Source organism: Saccopteryx bilineata, chromosome 8, assembly GCF_036850765.1.
Source record: "Saccopteryx bilineata isolate mSacBil1 chromosome 8, mSacBil1_pri_phased_curated, whole genome shotgun sequence".
In the NCBI taxonomy this organism is placed as follows: domain Eukaryota; kingdom Metazoa; phylum Chordata; class Mammalia; order Chiroptera; family Emballonuridae; genus Saccopteryx; species Saccopteryx bilineata.
This window is the reverse complement of record NC_089497.1, coordinates 19,597,764-19,618,797: the sequence shown is the minus strand read 5'-3', so window position 1 is coordinate 19,618,797 and position 21,034 is coordinate 19,597,764. Positions and strand designations below refer to the sequence as shown.

General features: G+C 32.7%; 1 protein-coding gene across 3 annotated transcripts in view; it reads right to left on the bottom strand.

The window, feature by feature from the left end:
* The window catches only part of CADM2 (cell adhesion molecule 2), a 1,158,136-nt gene that overhangs the window by 370,456 nt on the left and 766,646 nt on the right, over positions 1-21,034 (bottom strand). For 2 of the 3 annotated variants that reach the window (XM_066241147.1, XM_066241150.1), the window contains exon 2: positions 12,912-12,938. The exons of the other annotated variant lie outside the window; for it this stretch is intronic. In XM_066241147.1, coding sequence (XP_066097244.1) covers positions 12,912-12,938 — 27 coding nt within the window. The remainder of the gene's footprint in view (positions 1-12,911; positions 12,939-21,034) is intronic. 3 annotated transcript variants of the gene reach the window in all.

Sequence of the window (21,034 nt, the reverse complement as noted above, 5' to 3'; positions counted from 1 at the left end):
TTATCCCTCTCATTATATCTCTTAGTCGATCATCACTTACAAGCAAATCATCTTATGCTTGTCTAAGATTTTCTTCTTTTTTTTTTTTGCATTTAGTAGGTCCCTACTCCCTTTTTTTGCCCCTTGAACTCTTCACCCCAAATCAGGCCCTCCATTATAGGCAGTTTTTGTTCCATTTAGCATAATATAATTCACAGGTCATCACGATATTTCCCTGAGGAGGGGAGAGGAGGGAAAGAGAAGAAAGAAAAAAGGGGGAAATAATAAATTATTACTGTTTTTTTTTTTGTGGGGTGTTTTACCTTTTTTTTTTTAATTTTTACTCTTTATTAATTCTAATTAGTGCTATCAACAAGACCACCCTCAGATGCCGATAAGAAAGAGGAAATCGAATATTATGGATACAAAAGAAAGAGAGGTAACACAAATAGATGTGGAAAAATCTATGGAGAAAAGACTTAACATATTGGAAGCCTTGGAGCTAAATGACAGAGAATTTAAAATGAAATCTTAAAAATACTCAGAGATATACAAGAAAACACAGAAAGGCAATATAGGGAGATCAGAAAACAACTCAATGAACACAAAGAATATATTACCAAGGAAATTGAAACTATAAAAACAAATCAAACAGAAATGAAAAACTCAATTCACGAGCTGAAAAATGAGGTAACAAGCTTAGCTAACAGAACAGCCCAGATTGAAGATAGGATTAGTGAAATAGAAGACAAACAACTTGAGGCACAACAGAGAGAAGAAGAAAGAGACTCAAAAATAATAAAAAAAGAGAAAGCCCTACAGGAATTGTCTGACTCCATCAGAAATAATAACATAAGAATAATAAGTATATCAGAGGGAGAAGAGAAAGAAAATGGAATGGAGAATATACTCAAACAAATAATAGACGAGAACTTCCCAAGCCTGTGGAAAGAACTAAAGCCTCAAATTCAAGAAGCAAACAGAACACCGAGTTTTCTTAACCCCAACAAACCCACTCCAAGGCACATCATAATAAAGATGACACAAACCAATGACAAAGAAAAAATTCTCAAGGCAGCCAGGGAAAAGAAGAGTACAACATATAAAGGAAGGCCTATTAGATTATCATCATATTTCTCAGCAGAAACTCTACAAGCTAGAAGAGAGTGGACCCCAATATTTAAAGCCCTGAAAGAGAGGAACTTTCAGCCAAGAATACTATACCCATCAAAGCTATCCTTCAAGTATGAAGGAGAATTATAGACAGGAATCAAATGTATAAGTAAATTTTAATCTGTTGTGTTCAAAATAGAACCAATAGGAATATATATTAATGATTTGCAGATTTTTATGACTTTTAGCATATTTTCCTTGAAAAGTTTTTTTTAATATAAAGTTTTCTCTTCACTGGATTATTTAGATATGTGAAACTTTTTAACTATAAAAATCAATAATATACATAAGAACTTTTTATATATATATAAAAGGGGAGATAGACTCCCACATGTGCTGCAACCGGGATCCACCAGCAACCTCATTTGGGGCCAATGCAAGAATCGATGAAGCTATCCTCAGTGCCCAGGGCTGACACTCAAACCAACTGAGCCATTTGCAGTGGGAGGGGAAGATGGAAAGAAGGAGGAGAGGATGAGGGAAAAAAGCAGATGGTTGTTTCTCATGTGTGTGCTGACCGGGAATCAACCCAGGACATCCATAAAAACTATTTTAAGAAAAAACAATGCATCTAATCTTTTTTCCTGTAATGCAATTTGCAATTTTCCTTTACTTTTCCTCTGTCCAATAGTCTATTGTAGACATCCTTTTATGTAAGCTAACTTATAGACAAGATGAGAACTGCCATTCTAACTCTCTGATATTTGATGAGAATGACTATGAAGAATATTGAAGTATTTTAAGTCATATATATATATAATATATATAATACATATATTAAAGGCAATTATTTAAATTATGGTCCCTTTTCTTTTTTCTAAATGTTTCAATTGTAGTTTTGAAAGGATTTTTTATTCTCTCAAATCCTGTCTTTATTTCCCTAATGTTACCACTAATCACTCTAGACCAGCCTAGCAGGTATTTCTTCCCAGTCTATTGCAATTTTCCAGAGTATTTAACTTATTTCTTTGTCATCTATAGTAATCTCTTCTAATTCATTCTTCAGAAATATTCAATAACCTCCTTCAAAGGAGAAATATGTAAATACCCTAACATCCTTAGATCTTTAAAGCTTCTTAATGCTTCACATTGTTCTTAAGAAATAAACAAATAAGCAAACAAAAAACTTGTGCAGCCTGACCAGGCGGTGGCACAGTGGATAGAGCATCGGACTGGGATGCGGAAGACCCAGGTTCGAGACCCCGAGGTCGCCAGCTTGAGCGTGGGCTCATCTGGTTTGAGCAAAAAGCCCGCCAGCTTGAACCCAAGGTCACTGGCTCCAGCAGGGGGTTACTCAGTCTGCTGAAGGCCCGCGGTCAAGGCACATATGAGAAAGCAATCAATGAACAACTAAGGTGTTGCAACGCGCAATGAAAAACTAATGATTGATGTTTCTCGTCTCTCTCCATTCCTGTCTGTCTGTCCCTGTCTGTCCCTCTCTCTGACTCACTCTCTGCCTCTGTAAAAAATAAAAAAATAATAAAAAAATTAAAAAAAAAAAAAAAAAACTTGTGCAACCAAACCTTCAAGGCCTTGTACAAGATATTATACATAGAAAACTCTAAAGACTCTACCAATAAACTGTTTGAAATAATAAATGGTTTCTGTAAAGTTGTAGAACACAAAATCAATATATAAAAATCAGTTGCCTTCTTATACACCAACAAATGTCAGAGAAATTAAGAAAACAATTTTATTTTATTCTCAAGGAGAATAAAATCTTTATAAATAAATTAACTAAGGAGGTGCAAGACCCATAAAGTTAAAACTATAAGATATTGATACAAGAAATTAAAGAGGACACAAGTAAATGAGACAATATTTTGTGTTCATGAATTGGAAAAATTAATGTTAAAATGTCCATATTACTCAAAGTAATTTATATATTCACTGCAATCCCTATCAAAATCCCAATGGTATTTTTTCACAGGAATAGAAAACAAGCTTAAAGTTAGCATGGAGCCACAGAACCTTGAGAGCTAACAGAATCTTGAGAAAGAAGAATGAAGCTAGAATCCTTACACTTCCTGATTGATCATTTAAAACAAAATGGTGGGATCTTGATAACATTATATGGAGTGAAATAAGCAAATCAGAAAAAAAAACAAGAACTTCATGATTCCATACATAGGTGGGACATAAAAACGAGATGAGAGAAATGGACGAGAGTGTGGTGGTTATGGGGTGGGGGTGGGGGGAGAGAGGAGGGAGAGGGGAAGGGGGAGGGGAAGGGGCTCAAAGAAAACTAGATAGAAGGTGACAGAGGACAATCTGACTTTGGGTGATGGGTATACAACATAATTGAATGACTAGATAATCTGGGCATGTTTTCTTTGAACATATGTACCCTGATTTATTAACATCACCCCATTAAAATTAATAAAAATTTATTTAAAAAATAAAATAAAATAAAATAAAATGCTACAAATAAAAAAACTATAATAAAAGTTATAGTAATCAAGAGCATAGCATTCTTCATCTTGTAAGTGTAACATTGTCTTTTTTTTCACTTTTTTAGGTAAAAACAAAAACAAAGAAGTAAAACATCCAAATCACCCACACATCACCCTTCATATCATGTCTCACTTCCAGAGAGCAAATGTGAGGAGGTGTCATTTCAAAAGACCACGTATCACCACCTCCACAGCTACAACTCCACTTCTACCACCATCATCTGTCCCCTGGTTCTTTTGGAAATTGTTCTTACATCTCTCAATGCAGTTAATTAAAACCAGAGCATCCAAACTGATCCTGTTAAAACTGAATCAGCACACGTCTCTCTTCTGCTCAGTCTCCCCAATGGCTTTTTATCACAATTGGAGCAAAACAAAAATCCTTACATGACTTAGGTCCTCAGTACCTCCACGGCCTTCTCTCTTATTTATTCTCCTAGACTCAGGCTCTTCTAGCCACAGGGCTGTTCAGTGTGCCTTGAACACACTGTGCTTTGACTGCCTTTAGTCTTCACTCATGCTGATTTTTCTTCTTGGAGTGCTTCGTCAAGATAGCTTCATGGCTTGCTTTCTCACCATCAATGTTCTTCTCAAATATTTACTTTTCCTTATCTCCCTGTTTAAATCAGAACAACCCCCTATCTCTACTGGGTCCAAGTATTTCAAAATCACTTTTTTGCTTTATTTTTTCTTCATAATGTCTATCACATTATAACACATGAATGTATAACTTACTTTTTCTTTTACTAATATTTTTGCAGTAATCCCTGACAGTTTTGAGTGAAAGAATGAATGAATAAATAGGAGAAAGGTCCATAAAGTAAGAAATAAAATTATATATATTTCTCCCCATTATCTTAGGGCAATACAGATATTCAATAAAGTCTATCAAACAAAAAACCCCAAAACATATTGTTTCACTACCTTCTCATGGATTTTTAGTTTCTAAGAAAGCAGAAAATGGATGCCATTATTACAAGGGTTCTTTCACACAGGCCACATTTTATTCATTAATGAATATCAAGTTTCTGACTCTGTGATTATGACATTTAATTAATAGCTATTTATATCTGGATATCAGTTGCTTGTTATAAAATTCCTTACACATACACTTTTGTTGTTATAACTATATGAGGTCCGTGGTACTGATATTTTCATCTCTGTTTACTGATATGAAGAATAAAAATCAAGTAAGGGGTAAAGTAAAAACTAGAATCCGCCTGACCAGGTGGTGGCTCAGTGGATAGAGCATTGACCGGGGATGCTGAGGAACCAGATTTGAAACCCTGAGGTCACTGGCTTGAGCATGGGGTTGCCAGCTTGAGCATGGGATCATAAACATGACCCCATGGTCACTGGCTTGAGCCCAGAGTCACTGGCTTAGCTGCAGTCTCCACTACCGCATCATCAAGGCACATATGAGAAGGCAATCAGTGAACAACTAAGGTGCCACAAGGAAGAATCGATGCTTCTCATCTCTCTCTCCCTTCCTGTTTGTCTGTCTTTTTTCTGCCCCCCTCTTTTTCTCTGTCTCCCTCTCCTTCACTAAAAGAAAACAAAACAACAAAACTAGAATGCCAGTACTCTGGTAACCTTCATTAACGCTTTTAATGGCAGTTTGCTCATAATAAATATTTTATATTATGATGTCAGGTCAAAGGATTTTTTTCCACTCAAGGTACACACCTATCACCCCATCTGAATTGAAATATGAAATAGGATGTATTTTTAGTCTAATGTAACTGTTGGCTTCATAGCGTTTGTTTTAAAAGTGCCTCTAATTGCTCACCTGTTATACACTGATCATTATATTTCTCATTATTGCAGAATTTTTCTCTTTAATACCTGTAAGAAGCCACAAACCTTGGTATTTTAATTATAGACTTTTTAAAACCCCACTCAGCAGCCTTAGAATAAGCAAATACTAATTTTATTAATATAATAGAATGACACGAAACAAATAAATGAATTTAGATCCAGAATGTCCTGCCTTTCGGATGAGATGTGTTTAGATAGAACCAAAGACATTACAATGATTTATTTATAATGGAAATTAGGATATGAACTTAAGGTAGGAACACTTAAATTTTAAATTGCTTTACAAAGTTTACCCAGCTTTGGTGGCAAATGAATCATGTTTATGCACATGTCCCCAGAGAAGCTCAAGCCTGGATTTACATTTCCAAAACAAAGAAGGAGAAAAATGCAGCTCCATTAAATCAAGTGAAAAGTAATATTATTTTGGACTTGCAAGTAGAGTGTCTACAGAAGTCTTCCCATCCTGTCCTGTATTAGTTTGTACTGTGTAAGGTTAAAGGGGAGAGTTTCATCACAGTACATAATGAAATACTTAACAGACCAAAAACATGGCAAAACCCTTATACAATAAGAAATAAACACCAGAAACCATCTCAAATGAAGCTGCACTTTAAAAACAACTAAAATCGTGTATGTTTTGACCTACTGAAACATCTCGCAATAAAATTTTCATGAGCACACTCTTTAACCCTGTTCTTCTGAGCTCGGCATTTCGCATTAGTTATGCCTAAAGCTTTTCTAGAACATCACTCAACTTACCAAGGAACTAATTACCTCCTCACTTCCCCAAGAGGGAATGAGTGAAGTTAATGTAAAGTAGATGGATGAGAGAGCTAAAAAAAAAAAGGAAAGAAAAAAAAAAGTCTAGGAGAAGATTTTCCCCAACCCTAGAACTAGTTTGATAAAGTCCAATCTATTTGTTTCTGATAACTCATCATCTTTCCACTGTACTCCCGTTTCCAACCCCAGACTTACCTTGGTGGATAAGACATGGGTGGAAGCATTCAAATAATTAGACTTAGGCGAATGGTCATATTGATTCATCCGGTATCTTTAGAGGTTTTAATAGATTAAAAGCTTGATGCTCAGTATGTCTGATTTGGAACTGTTGCCCTCTCTCTTACTCAGTTTAAGAATTTTAAACAAGTTTCTAACCTTTTCCTTTATTTTCCTCATTTTTTAAAAAATGAGCATAATAATTGTATTTATCTCAAAGTCTTTTGTGAGAATTAAATTAGAAAACATAAAATGTTTAGTGTAATACCTAGTACATGGTAAACACTGAAGAAATATTAACTGTTATAAAGTATTGTTACCCATGCTATTAGAAATTAGAAAAAAGACTGTAGTAATAAATTATACCTTTAAAAATATTGCACTATCATATTTATCAATGTCTTTTGCACTTTTCCTAGAGAAGTAAGAAGAACGAGAAGGTGGGTTAGGAAAACAATCTCAACACTGTCTATCGGAAATCTTCAGTCAATATGTTATAGAAAAATACTAAGCTTTTAAATTCTCTGACATTTTTCTAACATTCCCAACATATTTTTTTATATCAGCCTTGTCTGGCATGGGACACATAAACATAAGATTCAATAACTCTTGATTAGTTATTTTTGATATAGATTTTTAATTGGGAAGTATTTCATATAGATACTGTATACAAACTGAAACATATGTGCCTTCATTAAGATGAAAGTCTCAGAGTAGCCTGAACAGTGGTAGCACAGCAGCTAGACCGGAGACCTGAGGTCCCCAATTCAAAACGCCGAGGTTGCTGGTTCGAGCGTGGATTCATCCAGCTTGAGCATGGGGTCACTTGGTCAGCTTGAACTCCCCCCCAACCCTGCCCCATAAAGGCCAGGAGAAGCAATCAATAAACAACCCTAGTGACACAACTGTGAGTTAATGCTTTTCATCTCTCTCCCTTCCTGTCTGTCTGTCTCTCTTTCTCTTTTAAAAAAAAATCTCAGAATAGTTTGAATCAATGTCTCAATTTCAACTTCTTATGTGCCTCTCAATGTAACACAAAGGTGTAATATGATGGAAAACCTGGGATACCGAATGCCACATTTTGGTTAACTAGCAGGATTTTTATATTTGCACCTAAACGAATGATTTAACACTATCTATGAATATTACTTAAATGCAGTAAACTGAAATACTGATTCTTCTTTAAATCACATATGTAACTCAGATTAGATTGCTGAGTGTCCTGCATTATCTTTCAATTATCATGCAAAGTCAGACTTTGCTAAGTTTTATTTGAGCACTGGATAACAATTACACAACTGAAAGTAATAGTTGGTAATATAGAAGTGGCACAAAATCTTATTCTCACTATAGTTGCCAAATTTAACATTTTAAAAAGCCTAAAAATCAGATTAACAAGTATTAATATAGTTACTAGATTCAAACTACTTAAAAATTTTATAAAATTTTGAATATTAGTCAATAAGATACATGTAGGGTAGTTTGTGTTTATAAGTTTATAATAGAGTCAAACAAAATAATTTTACACAAACAAATTTAGAAACACTTTAAGGTACATTTTTGTCTGTCTCTAAGTGGCAAGGCATTGATAATCTTATTTAAAATTCACTGTAATATATGAATGTAGAAAATAGATTGTGAAGTATAGAGAATTGAAACAGAAGACAGGTTAGAAACGACTCCAGGCAAGCTCTGAGAAAGGAGTGATTTGAGGAAGAGGGCTTCATACTAAAGCTACTATTCCAATAGTAAAATCAGGGCATAATTAGAATAATTTTATCATAAATGAAGGACAGTTTGATAATTAGTTGGTTATGGGGTCCATTCATACAAAGGACTTCAAGATATCTCAATTAATTTACACTACAAAATTAAGCAAATGTGTGTTCAGAAAAAGATCTAACAAATCCTGATGGCTCAAATGTACAAAGGAAAAATAAGAGTTGCAGTTTATAATGTTCAGATGGAAATGTTTAGTAGAGTGAATGGGAATAACAGATAGAAGCTTAGTTGTAAGAAAAAGTCAAGAAAAAATGGTAACTGAAATCAACTAAGAAAAGTTTAGCAAAAGAAGACAGTTGTATTAATTGGTTCTCTTTTGATTGCAAGCTAGAAAAACTTATCTAGAAAGATTCATTAAAAGAGAGCTAAGGGCACTGGCTGGTTGGCTCAGGGGCAGAGGGGCAGAGCATCAGTCAGGCATGTGGATGTCCCGTGTTCAATTCCCGGTCAGGGCTCACAGGATAAGTGACTATCTGCTTCTCTTCCCCTCTCCCTTCTCTCTCACTCTTTCTCCCTCCCTCTCTTGCAACCATGGCTCAATTAGTTTGAGTGAGTGGGCCTTGGGTGCTGAGGATGGCTCCATGCCTACTGCCTTAGGCCCTAAAACTGGCACAGTTGCTGAGCAATGGAGCAATGGCCTCAGCTGGGCAAAGCAATTCCCACTAGTGGGCTTGGCGGGTGTACCCCAGTTGGGGCTAATGTGGGAGTCAGTTTCTCTGCTTTGCCTCCTCTCACTAAAATAATAAATAAATAAAATCTGTGTCACAGATCCATGAGCAAGGATAGAAGAGCCTTAGAAATACATCAAAAAAGGGACTTGAGCACCAAGAGGATGTTCTCTTGACTTCTCAGTCTTTAAACTATCTCGCTTTATTTTTTTTTTTCTCGACTTAGTTCATCTTCTTATTAAGTTTACATACAAAATCCATGGCCACAAAAAGTACCGAAAATTGATTCCCCATCTCTCTTTGCCCCTTTCTGTTTTCTCTATTTCTCCTTTTTCTTTTCCTGGTCCTAAATTTTCAAGGAAAGGATTTGATTAGATTCCTTGCTTTTCTCTTAGTCAACAATTGTGAGGGAGGCTGGTTGAGGATACACAATCATCTAGAAAATGGCTGCTTCCTTTATATGTAGGAAGTTAAGATTATCTCTTAAAGGGGATATGGAGAGCAGAATCAACCCTGTAATAAGCAATCTCTTCAGGGATCAACGGTATAACCTGAATGAACCTATATTCCAGAATAATATATATTTAAAAAGAGAAATAAAGAAGCAAAGAGGAGTTGAAAAAATTAATTCTACAGGGAGACACTGAAACCAAGGGAAATAGAAAAAAAATAAACCAATATATATTCAGCAAAACAAAATGAATAATATGAAGATTAGAAACCACCATTGGATTTGACCATTAAAAATAGTTGGTAATCTTCAGAATGACACTTTCTGCATAGATTAAGAAAGTATAAGCTGTTAAATAATTCAATGAAATTTAGACATTTATAATTTTGTCCTCTGAAACTAGTATACTAACCAATATAAAAAAGTAGAAAATTAAGATAATTTCTTATACCATTAATAATAACAATTGATTCTTAATATTTTCTATTTTAATCAGAAAACTCTTATCTGTTTAAAAATTTTAATGGGATGTTATTGTCAAATTTACCACTCTATGATTTCTGGGATGTACTCCTTAGAAAAAATAAGGACACAATATTCTCTCCAATATTCAACAGGCTTTTTATATTTGGATGATTCCATAAGAATAAATGAATGAGATGTGAGCCTCATTGAAACTTTTCTTGTTTCCCTGGAATATACATTGTTTGGAGAGGAAATGAACTATTTTTAAGCAACCATCTGTTCTTATATTATCTTGGGTTTTATTTTCCTCTTACTCACATTTTTTTTCTTAAAGACCCTTTTTCTTGACATTGAAATTGGACAATAAAAGCACTGAGTACTTTTTTCTATTATTTTATATAACATACATCTGTCTCTATTGTTAGAAATAAAATTCCAATTTCTACTTGGGCCACAGTTCATTTTAGAAGTGTTATTTCATGTCTTTTTGACCTTATAGATGCAAAAATATAGGCATAGATAGGGTAAATTATGTTTCAAATTTTCCTGTAGACTTGTATACAATTGGAAAAAGGAGGTTCAAATAAAATGAATAGGTGAGGAATAGTAGGATGGTGATGTGGGAGGCACTAAATCAGGGACAGAAATATATTTGTTTTTCAAAATCTTAGCCACCTTGATTTCAGACATGACTTAACAGATACCTGTAATATAATTATGTCTTTAATTTTACAATGGTAAACTGGTTTTCTGCCCTAGTACTGCATAACTTATATATTATAATTTGAATTGTTCATTGTTTTCAGAATTATCAAATGATCAAAAATTTGATTATTACAAGAGGTTTTATGTGAGCAAATGTGGTAGTGGTTCACGATCACTCCACTGCCTATTGCATCTTCAAATTTACTTTCCTGCTCTTCTGTAGATACACAGGTCTTCACCGGAGGTGGATTTAATGGTGGGCGCACTAGGCCCCACAAAACCCCAACTTTACACTTTTTTTTTAATGACACTGAGTTTAGTTTCATACGTGCAATTTTAACATAAATAGTACATAGTATTTTTTATTTATTTAAGAATATGGTTAACATGTATTTTTATTTTCCCCTGTTTCTCTCTCTGTTTCTAAGGGACCCAATATTTTCTTCTGAACCCAGGGCCTCAACCGAACTTAATCCTCTTCTGGTCTTTACTCTAAACCTGTCTTCATTCTACTAAGATGAACTATACTCATTTCACCTTTTATATTTTTACTTACGTTTTTAATTTATTTTTTATGCACTACTTTTTCTACATCCTATTCAACCTTCAAGAATCAGCTCATGCCCACCACCTCCCACATAAAGTGTTTTCTGAGGAAGATTCCAACCTCAATAATTCTTCTAGCACATTTACTGAAACCATATACTAGGCTAGGTGTGTAGGACATAACAAAGGGTAACAATAGATTTGCCATCGTGTTTTTTATATCTTTAGTGTTCTATAAAACAAATATATTGTTAGGAAAATAGTCCTAGCACAAAAAATGGTTAGCCTTATAAATGAGGAGTAGTTAACACTTCAAAGATAACTATCTGTCCCAGTGTTAAAACTAGCTATAAAACCAGAACATAGGAAAGCAAGACTGGAGGGAGAAGGATAATAGAGAAAGTTGGCCTTGGGGTGAATTTGAATATTGAAATAGAGAAAGAGACCAATCTACCTGGTCATTCCTACTGAGTCCACAGAGGAAGATATTAGATACTGCAATACTAAAGAGTTAAAATTCACTACAAAAAAGAGGCAGGCTTATGAGAAGTAAAAGGAAACCAACATTGTTAAAAACAACAACAACAACAAAACCACACACTAGCGGTAACAAGAATCCAACTACTTTTTTTTTTTTTTTTTTTTTTTTCTGCAGCTGGAAACGGGGAGAGACAGTCAGACAGACTCCCACATGCGCCCGACCGGGATCCACCCGGCACGCCCACCAGGGGCGACGCTCTGCCCACCAGGGGGCGATGCTCGGCCCCTCTGGGGCGTCGCTCTGCCACGACCAGAGCCACTCTAGCACCTGAGGCAGAGGCCAAGGAGCCATCCCCAGCGCCCGGGCTATCTTTGCTCCAATGGAGCCTTGGCTGCGGGAGGGGAAGAGAGAGACAGAGAGGAAGAAGGGGGGGTGGAGAAGCAAATGGGCGCTTCTCCTATGTGCCCTAGCCGGGAATTGAACCGGGGTCCCCCACACGCCAGGCCGACGCTCTACCGCTGAGCCAACCGGCCAGGGCCCAACTACTTTTTTAATATATTTACCTAGTTCAACCTTCACAATAATTTTTTGTATTTTTGTTATTCACTTTCATGTTGAAGAAATTGAAGATAATAGATACATGACCAATACGGTAATTGCTGTTTTGCTGCATATGGATAAATAAAAAAGAAAAAAATATATACTTGCTTTATAAAAATGAGAAAGTTAAACATATACATTGTTTTAGAGAATATAAAATCAAGACATAAAGTATAAACCTATGACACAGTACCATACATATATTAGAAGTCTTTCAAAATCATGAAAACTGACACAGCAAGCCTAAAGACTTTTTCATTCAGAGAGACATCCTGGTATTAGACAAAGTGCATTCTACCACATGAAAATATAGGTTTAGAATTCTAGCAAATGCAAACTTAATGCCAGTAGGAAATGGAAGAAATGTCATAAATAGAAACCTGCAGCTTATAATATTCATTATTTAAAGGATAACATTTTCTCTTCACATAATTCTATAAAGGCATGTTCAATTTTGAGATTTTGCCATCAACATTAATTTATGCTTTATTTTTTTCAATTACAATTTTACCAAGGAAACAAGTGTGAACAGGCAAAATGGTAGTGCACAAAAGCGCTCCACTAAAATGAGAAATAAAACAAAAAAGAATCTCAAAATCATGCAAACACAAACATATACCAGAAACTGTACAATTGAAATAATCTATATTTTTATTTGTAGAAACTTGTGACTAATATTTATAAACAGAACCGATATTATCACCGACAGAACTAGCTCCATCTTTTAAGAGAGCTTAGAAGACTGAGCAGAAAAATGAATCATGGTGAATCATGCAAAATGGACAGGAGCTCACCTTTAACTTTATTTTTTGAAGCAGCCGCTGGTTCCAAGAAAAGATAGCACAAGAAGAAGAGAACAGACATGTTAGATATTAGACAGTCTCTAATAACAAGAGATATATTAGTACTATTAGCTAAAGCCTGAAAAGATACATTGATTATTATATGATCAACACACTTTTGATGGTAAGACCTATAACAAAGAAACTGACAATTGGTTATATTTTGTTAGTATATGATTAAATGTCTTGAATAAAAAATAAATAAAGTAAAATAGATAGGAGGAACACACTGCAAATCCCAAATATCAAGGCACCACGTTCTTTTAAAGGCTGTAAATTTTTCTTTTTCTATTTCCTTCTTACTCTAAACTTCAGTTAATAATTCAATTAAAGACATATGCATATATAGTTTAAATATATTCAGATTATTTAAGAATTAAAATATAACCCACCGTGTGTTCGGAGAAATCACAAGGGTAAGCCACTTGCATTTACTGAGCACTTACTAATGCCAGAGACAGGTTGACTACTTCCTATACAACTTCCACGTAAAAATGGCATCCTTAAGGAATATGTTTATCACATGGAAATTGGGATTTAGATAAATCAAATTACTTGTTGAGTGACTCAGCTGAAAAAAAAAGTAGATCTGGGACTTGATTCTAGATATATTTGACTCCAAAATTTTTATGGTATTGGGATTGAAGGCACAAAATCAACTGTATTGCAAACTTTCGGTCTACCAAATCAAAACCGTGTGACTCATTAAACTCTAGCTATTTGTTTTTGGTTGACCACAGAGCTATAAAATTAGAAAACTCTGTTACTTTAAATGACATTATTACCATTAAGAAATAAAAATTTAAGCTTATTTATATCTAGTAGTAAACACTATTTGGGGTAAATAAGAAGCTTATGAGTTTTTACTGAAAAGAAGAATTCTAATCAAAATACATTCTTAGAGACCTTAAATATTTTGGATTGATTATTCTAATTTTATTTAAATATTATTTAAAAACAAAGGCTGACAGAAGACTGAGTGCTTTTTCACTCTGAAATAATGTTAAAAATGAAGTGGTAACCCAACCCTTATTCAGGTAATACGCAGTCTCTACTTTGGCATATGGACTGTCAGTGAATTTTTAGATCTTATCAAATACTAATGAATACATTAAAAACTTTTCATCTACAGTTCATTCCATCAAGTTATTTACAACTAAAGAATAATTTCTAACAAATCTAGTTATATGCCAGATTACTCACAGAGAATTTCATTGTTTTTCATAATCATAAACATAATCTTACTATTACTACTTATTTTCTACTAGCTCATACAAAAATGTACATCATGTCTTAAAAATATCTTTTTCAGATTAAAGTATATTACATAAAAGCAAAAATATATCCAAAAATTTTGATTAAGTCCATGCTAAAATCTATTCAAACTTCATTTGTTCCACAAATTTAAAATGAAGATGTATTGCTTGAGAGGGAGAATGTTCATAATATTATATTAAAGATAAAACTGAAACTAAAGAGCAAAGATTCAAAATTAAATTGCTAGCTGAATTGTGATACTTGTACTATATTACTCATAATATAATTTATATTGAAGTCCCTAAAATATTTGAAATTAAAACAAACTTTAAAAGTTATTTTTACCAAGAAATTTACTCCTAAGGAGTAAAATAGTTCTACTTTATAAAATTGATACATTTCAAAAAATTAAAAGTGATGTAGATAAAATAAACAATAGTTATTCTCTAATATTTACCTACTGAAAGAATGTTAACAGTTTACCAATTTTTAGCAAGATTAATTTTGCAATTCTTATAAAATCTAGTAATGTACAGATTTTTGTGCATTTTGTTTCTCAAGACAGGAGAATACTATACATATTTCTCTGAGGTCTGATTTTGTCACATTTTCCAGATTGATCTATGGAATTCTAACTCACTAGTTTGAATAGTTGTAGATATTTCTATAGTGTATATGAAGTATGGTGATATTTTTTCTGTTGATAGAAAATCAGATGCTTTGTAATATATATATTTTTTTATTTGCTGCTACTAACAGTAGTGCAATACACATCTTATACCCTCTCTCCCATATAATTTAGTGGTATTTTGTTTCCGTAGGACAGATTTCTAAGTCATTTTTATATTTCTATCCAGAGAATCACTGACAAACTGAAGTCCCTAAATACTGTAGATGGTAGGGTTTGAAATATTTTGAAAGGAAATATGCAAGTACATTTATTGAATGTTAAAAAATAGCAGGTAAAGAATGTGATGTTGGAAAGAGCTGATACACTGTAAAAAGTTCTTGGCTCATTTAAACCACAACTGTTTCATATCACATTTCTTAATATTTGTTTTTCAATTAAATATGCTGTTTTTAATTTGTCTGAATTTTAGTACATTTTAGCAGTCTAATCATCAAGAATTATTTTTACCGTTGCATTGTATTTAAGACTATATAAAGCTAAAAGGCTTATTTTTAGATTATGTAATAAATTATTTGCCTCAATTTCAAAGAAACTATTTCAATGCATCAGCATAATGACTTGTTTCTATGAAAGAAAATTTTACTTTAAAATTCCTATTTATAACTTAAAATTTTTAGCCTGAATCCATGGCACATTGCCAAAAGTCTTAAGTAATTTTTAGGACAAATATTAGCATCTTGATATATAACAGAAACAATCAATCTTTAGAGAAAAATAATCTTTATTAAAATTTAAGTAAATAAATATAGGGAAGGCAATCTTTACATTTCTGAGTAGACTAGAATAAACTATTTAAAGTTCTCGAACGTTACCTGAAGGCAAATAATTTTATTCTTAGATTATTGGATAGATACCAAAATAAAATAGAAAGGAAAACAAAAGCTCTGTGCTTGTTCTGTGTGTGTTCAGGCAGCTAATACTAGACTAGACTGGTTAATATAATTGGAAAGAGGCCAGGCTACCAGGCTTGTTAGCCCAATTATAATTCTCTGCATATTCAATAAAAGAAGCCAAGATGACAGCAACACTGTCATAAATGTCATGTTCAATACTTGTTAGATTTTCCATTGTCAGCACAGTCCAATTATAAGTCAATTGTAAAGTGCATATTGCACAGCACCCAAAAGTGACTGAAAATTATCTTTAAATACAATCTTAACAGTTCATAGTTAAAATAAAAAAAAAGAGAGAGATGTAAAAGGACTTTGACCAGAGAAAAGTTTGAGATACAACATCAACATTTCTTCACCTTTATAATAAAAGCAGCAAGTTGTTAACTATAGCATTATGGGGTGTTCACACTATTTTTCTCAGAGGTCATTAGTTATAATATTAAATTGGTAACTGATACTAGTTATATTTACAATGTGAGAGTTTGACATGCGATTTTTGAAGTAAAATCATGTGACTCATAACAGAATCACCATAACTATTTACAGGTGAGTACTGAATAATTAGTTATTATTAGGCATTATATTAATATGTTGTAGCTCTACAATCTCCAAAAGAAATAATCAAAAAGTAAAAGGACAATTATGTTACCAATTTAGTTAATTACTTTTGTTGAAATAGTCAATTGTCTACTTGAAAGGCATCACTATCTAATAATTTTTAAGAATTGACGATATTAAAAGTGTTTCTTAAAATAAAGTACAGGGCATGAGGGCATTCTCAGGGGAGTTTAGATAAATTTTAAAATCTACCTCCTATGCTCTGGTTTCTCTTCAGATCGTATAAATCTTTCGCCTTTTTTTTTAAATCTACCTCCAAAGTTATATGACTTAGTCGCATTTTCCCTGTTTTTTAGTTTCTACTTCTTAAGATTTCCTGTCAACAAAATGAATGGTATATTTTATTAGTATTTTAATGTATAAAATGATATAGAACATACTGGATTTGTGGTTGTCTTTAGAAGTGTTTGCTGAGAAGTTATTTAGCAATTAAACATTTAGTAAATAGATAGCAAAGGCATGGCTGGTATTTATTCACACAGAACTATCAATCTTTTAAAATTTTAAAGTATCATAAATATTTTTGAAATACCTTAATATTTTAGGTTAGTATTAATATTTTTCATTTCTCCTTTCATAGCAAATATGTAGATAAGAAATCACCATTCCCTAATAGGGAAGTAAAATATAAACTTAGAAATTAGCTAGGCTTTCCAAGGAGAGAGAAGTTCCTGACATCTATTACTTAATATTCAGATATATTATATGTTTTCCTTGCCCCAAATTTATTTACAACGAAACAAAAACTTATTTCCATTGGTACATATTATAAAATACATTTTAATAGTGAAAAAGTTATTCTTATATACATATGGGAAAATTATAAATAAAGAGAAAATATTGCCACTGCTTCTTAGGATAAGTGCCTTTTTCTAGGTCACAAAGCTATCTGGCAGCAAATATATGCTGAAAACACTATGCAGGATAAACATATTTTAAATCCATTATATCAAATACAATTATTAGATCATAATATAGCAATGTAGTGCTAATCAGGACCAGCTGCGTTTGATTCACTTTTACAAAGAAGAAAATCATGCCTATTTGAAAAGGTAAAGTAGTGATACTATTACATCTAATTTATCAGGTACCACATTTTCACAGTCCTTCAAAATATGGATATTAAAATAATGGCATTTTAGATAACCCCCTACATATTCCCTCCTTTATTTTTCTTTCTATAACTATCTAACACAAAGTTAAACTCATTCTTTCACTTATCACTTGAAATTTATTTAAAATAACAAACTTTCTAGCTCAAGCTAACATCATCTGAACACTAGAGTTTTGTTCAAAAGTCATTAGCATTTGTGGACTAGATAATTTTGACTTTATTTCAAAAGTTTTTTTTCTTTTGCAACAATAACACAAATTTCACACTAGAAAAATTATGTAAAAGTAATGTTTGAGAAAAACATTGCTAAAATTTATACCCAGAATAACCAAATATTTGATGCATGGAAATACCTCTTCATACAAATATTTTAGCCAATAAATAAAATGGAAATAATATAATTTTAAAACTACCACTCTGCAATTCCTAATAAGATCTTGTGCATAGGTAGTGATCACTGATCCTGATAACATTATTTAAATGGAGACTATCAAGCATTATATACCTTCCCACAAAAGGACATAATATCATTTAAGAAGTATTTTTGCTAAAATGATCAAATCTATAGGATCACACCTCTACATAGAACTTTTAATATCCAATAAACACAGGGGACAAATCAATTACATTAAATAAATCCAATCAGCAAAATCTTGAATGTGGAAAAAAACCCCACATAAACAATTTTGGTATTGAGTTTCTTTAACAAATACAGTTTATAGAAACAAAGTATCACCTGAAGGGGAAATTTTTGAGAAATATCAAACAATTGCCATATGTGGATCCTGAGTTGAGCAAGAGAAATTTTCTGACACTAAGTAATTATTGTTAATATTTAAGTGAAACAATAGTATTCTGTCTATTTCTTTAAGTAATTATTTTTTAACAAAATGAAATACTCATTAAAAATAATCTGCTGCTTGGAATTTGTTTCAAAGTAATCTTGGGCTGCATGCTGTTATATTGTCTAGTTTTGTGTATAATTGAAATTCCTGGTAAAAATTATTTAAAATATTCAATTAAAGGTCTGGGTTAATTTCTGTTTTAACCATTGCAATTCTCAACATTCATTTTCCTATAATATGACTTAATGTAATGGTGTATATAAAACAGCACACAGTATTCGCTATATATTGTTTTTAATATTAAATGAGGTCAATTTATCACATGAATATCATGTAAGTTGTTTAAGGCATATGCAAAGCAAACAGGCATCAATAAACTAATTTTGGTTTAGGGAATTTAGTCTTTAAAATGTAGCTATTGTAATTTTCTCTATGAAATGAATATTTTCCTTCTAGAGAAATAAAACAGAAGTTTATTTTTAGCTTCTAATTACTTTATTCATTATATAATCTATATTTTTTCCTGTTTCTTTACTCTGGAGATATGAAATAATTGTATGTACCAAAATAACTTATTTTATATTAAAAAAACCTTTCATTCTTTACTGTTCCCATGTTTCTAGCATTAATAGTGTAAATATAAAATATTTATACAAACTTATTCAGTATTTATTTATTTTTGTTCATGAGAATATCTTTAAACTTCATGATTCACTATTAATTCATAGATCTTTTTTGTTTCTTATGCTACATTTCATACTTTATCAAGCTTATACCTTTCCTTGATAGGTATAGAAAAAAGTTTTCAAGGCTTTGTAAATAATTGGACTCAAACTCATGTCTTTAGAAAGAGATTACAAAATGAATTAAAACCCTTAGATACATCAGTCATATATTATTATGAAAGTCACAAGGCACTACAAGAATAAAAGGTTCTCAATAAATAAATAAAGTGCATAAGAATCCTTTGAAATTATATTTTATGTATAAGTTACTAAATTAGGAAGCTCTTTTAGAAATCACCTAAATCAATAACTGAAATAAAATATAATGTTGGTGATTAGTTTCATATTATTCTCCAGAAACTCAGTGGCTAATGTTGATGTATAATGTAATACACATACTTAAATTATCATCAATAATATGGACTCAATAATAGATTCAATAAATGTTTCATAAATAGACTTAGAAAACAAATTTCCTGTATCAGTGTGGTCACCTTTTCTATTTTCAGTTGCAATGATTATATTTTCAGTTTTTTTCTATCAAGTTGCTATCTTAATTAAAAATATTTTATTCAATAATTTATTTTAAAATATGATATATTCTATTCTTTCTGTTTAAACATACACAAAGTACATGATACTGTTACTCCCATAAGTAATAATGATTAAATAGTAAAGAAACTGCATATGCAGTTTTTTGAATACTTTTTGGCCACCAAATTTCTTTAATAGTCACATAGAACCAATAATAGTATGAAATTTTTCAATGAGTTTATTTTAAATTCTAAGGCAGAATATGATAAACATTCTCTTCATATCTATGCATATAGATATGTGTATGTATACAGAAAATAATATTTAATGAATCATATTCATATATACATATAAGAGTTTATGCAGCTCATATTATATTATATCATTAAAAATTAGTACTTTTTATTTTTGTCTATGAAGAATAACTGTTGTACTCTATACATACAAAGAATAGTTTTCAATAAAAGAACCAATTATTATAATGAGTAATGGATTCGTGGATGTCAGGGAAGAGAATCCATACCACTTTGGGCTGACAGTTAACCCAAATGTTTACATCTTCAGCTGAAGGAGTGTAGCGATAGGAGATTTTTTTTTTTTCCATTTTTCCAAAGCTGGAAACGGGGAGGCAGTCAGACAGACTACTGCATGTGCCCGACTGGGATCCACCCGGCATGCCCACCAGGGGGCGATGCTCTGCTCCTCTGGGGCGTCACTCTGTTGCATCCAGAGCCATTCTAGCGCCTGAGGCAGAGGCCACAGAGCCTTCCTCAGTGCCCGGCCAATCTTTGCTCCAATGGAGCCTGGGCTGCGGGAGGGGAAGAGAGAGACAGAGAGGAAGGAGAGGGGGAGGGGTGGAGAAGCAGATGGACGTTTCTCCTGTGTGCCCTGGCTGGGAATCGAACCTGGGACTCCTGCACGCCAGGCCGACGCTCTACCTCTGAGCCAACCGGCCAGGGCAGGAGATGTTTTAAGTGGAAGAAACAAACAAAAAATATTTGACAGAAATAACCATCTTTTCTCACGAGGCATTTTTTTAGAATATGTATAAGGAAAGATGTGAAACTCAGGACCATGGGCTGATTTGGCCTACAGTAATTAAGCAAATGGTTATAAAGCAAACAAATTCAATGTTTCCTACCTACTAATTACAAGATGATGGGTTAATTCTGAAAAAGCTGTGTAAGTAGAGAATGTGATTAAGAATAACTTAAAGAAATGTATCTAATCTGCTCTGGTGTACATCAGGGGACTAGTTCAATTTTCAAGGAACACAATGGCAATCAGTGTGACAATAATTTAAAAAATAATAAAGTGTTTTAAAAAGTAGTTAGTATTGCCCTCTAATGGATCACCCCAATAAAGAGCCTCATCCAGGTAAAAAATGACCTAAAGAGA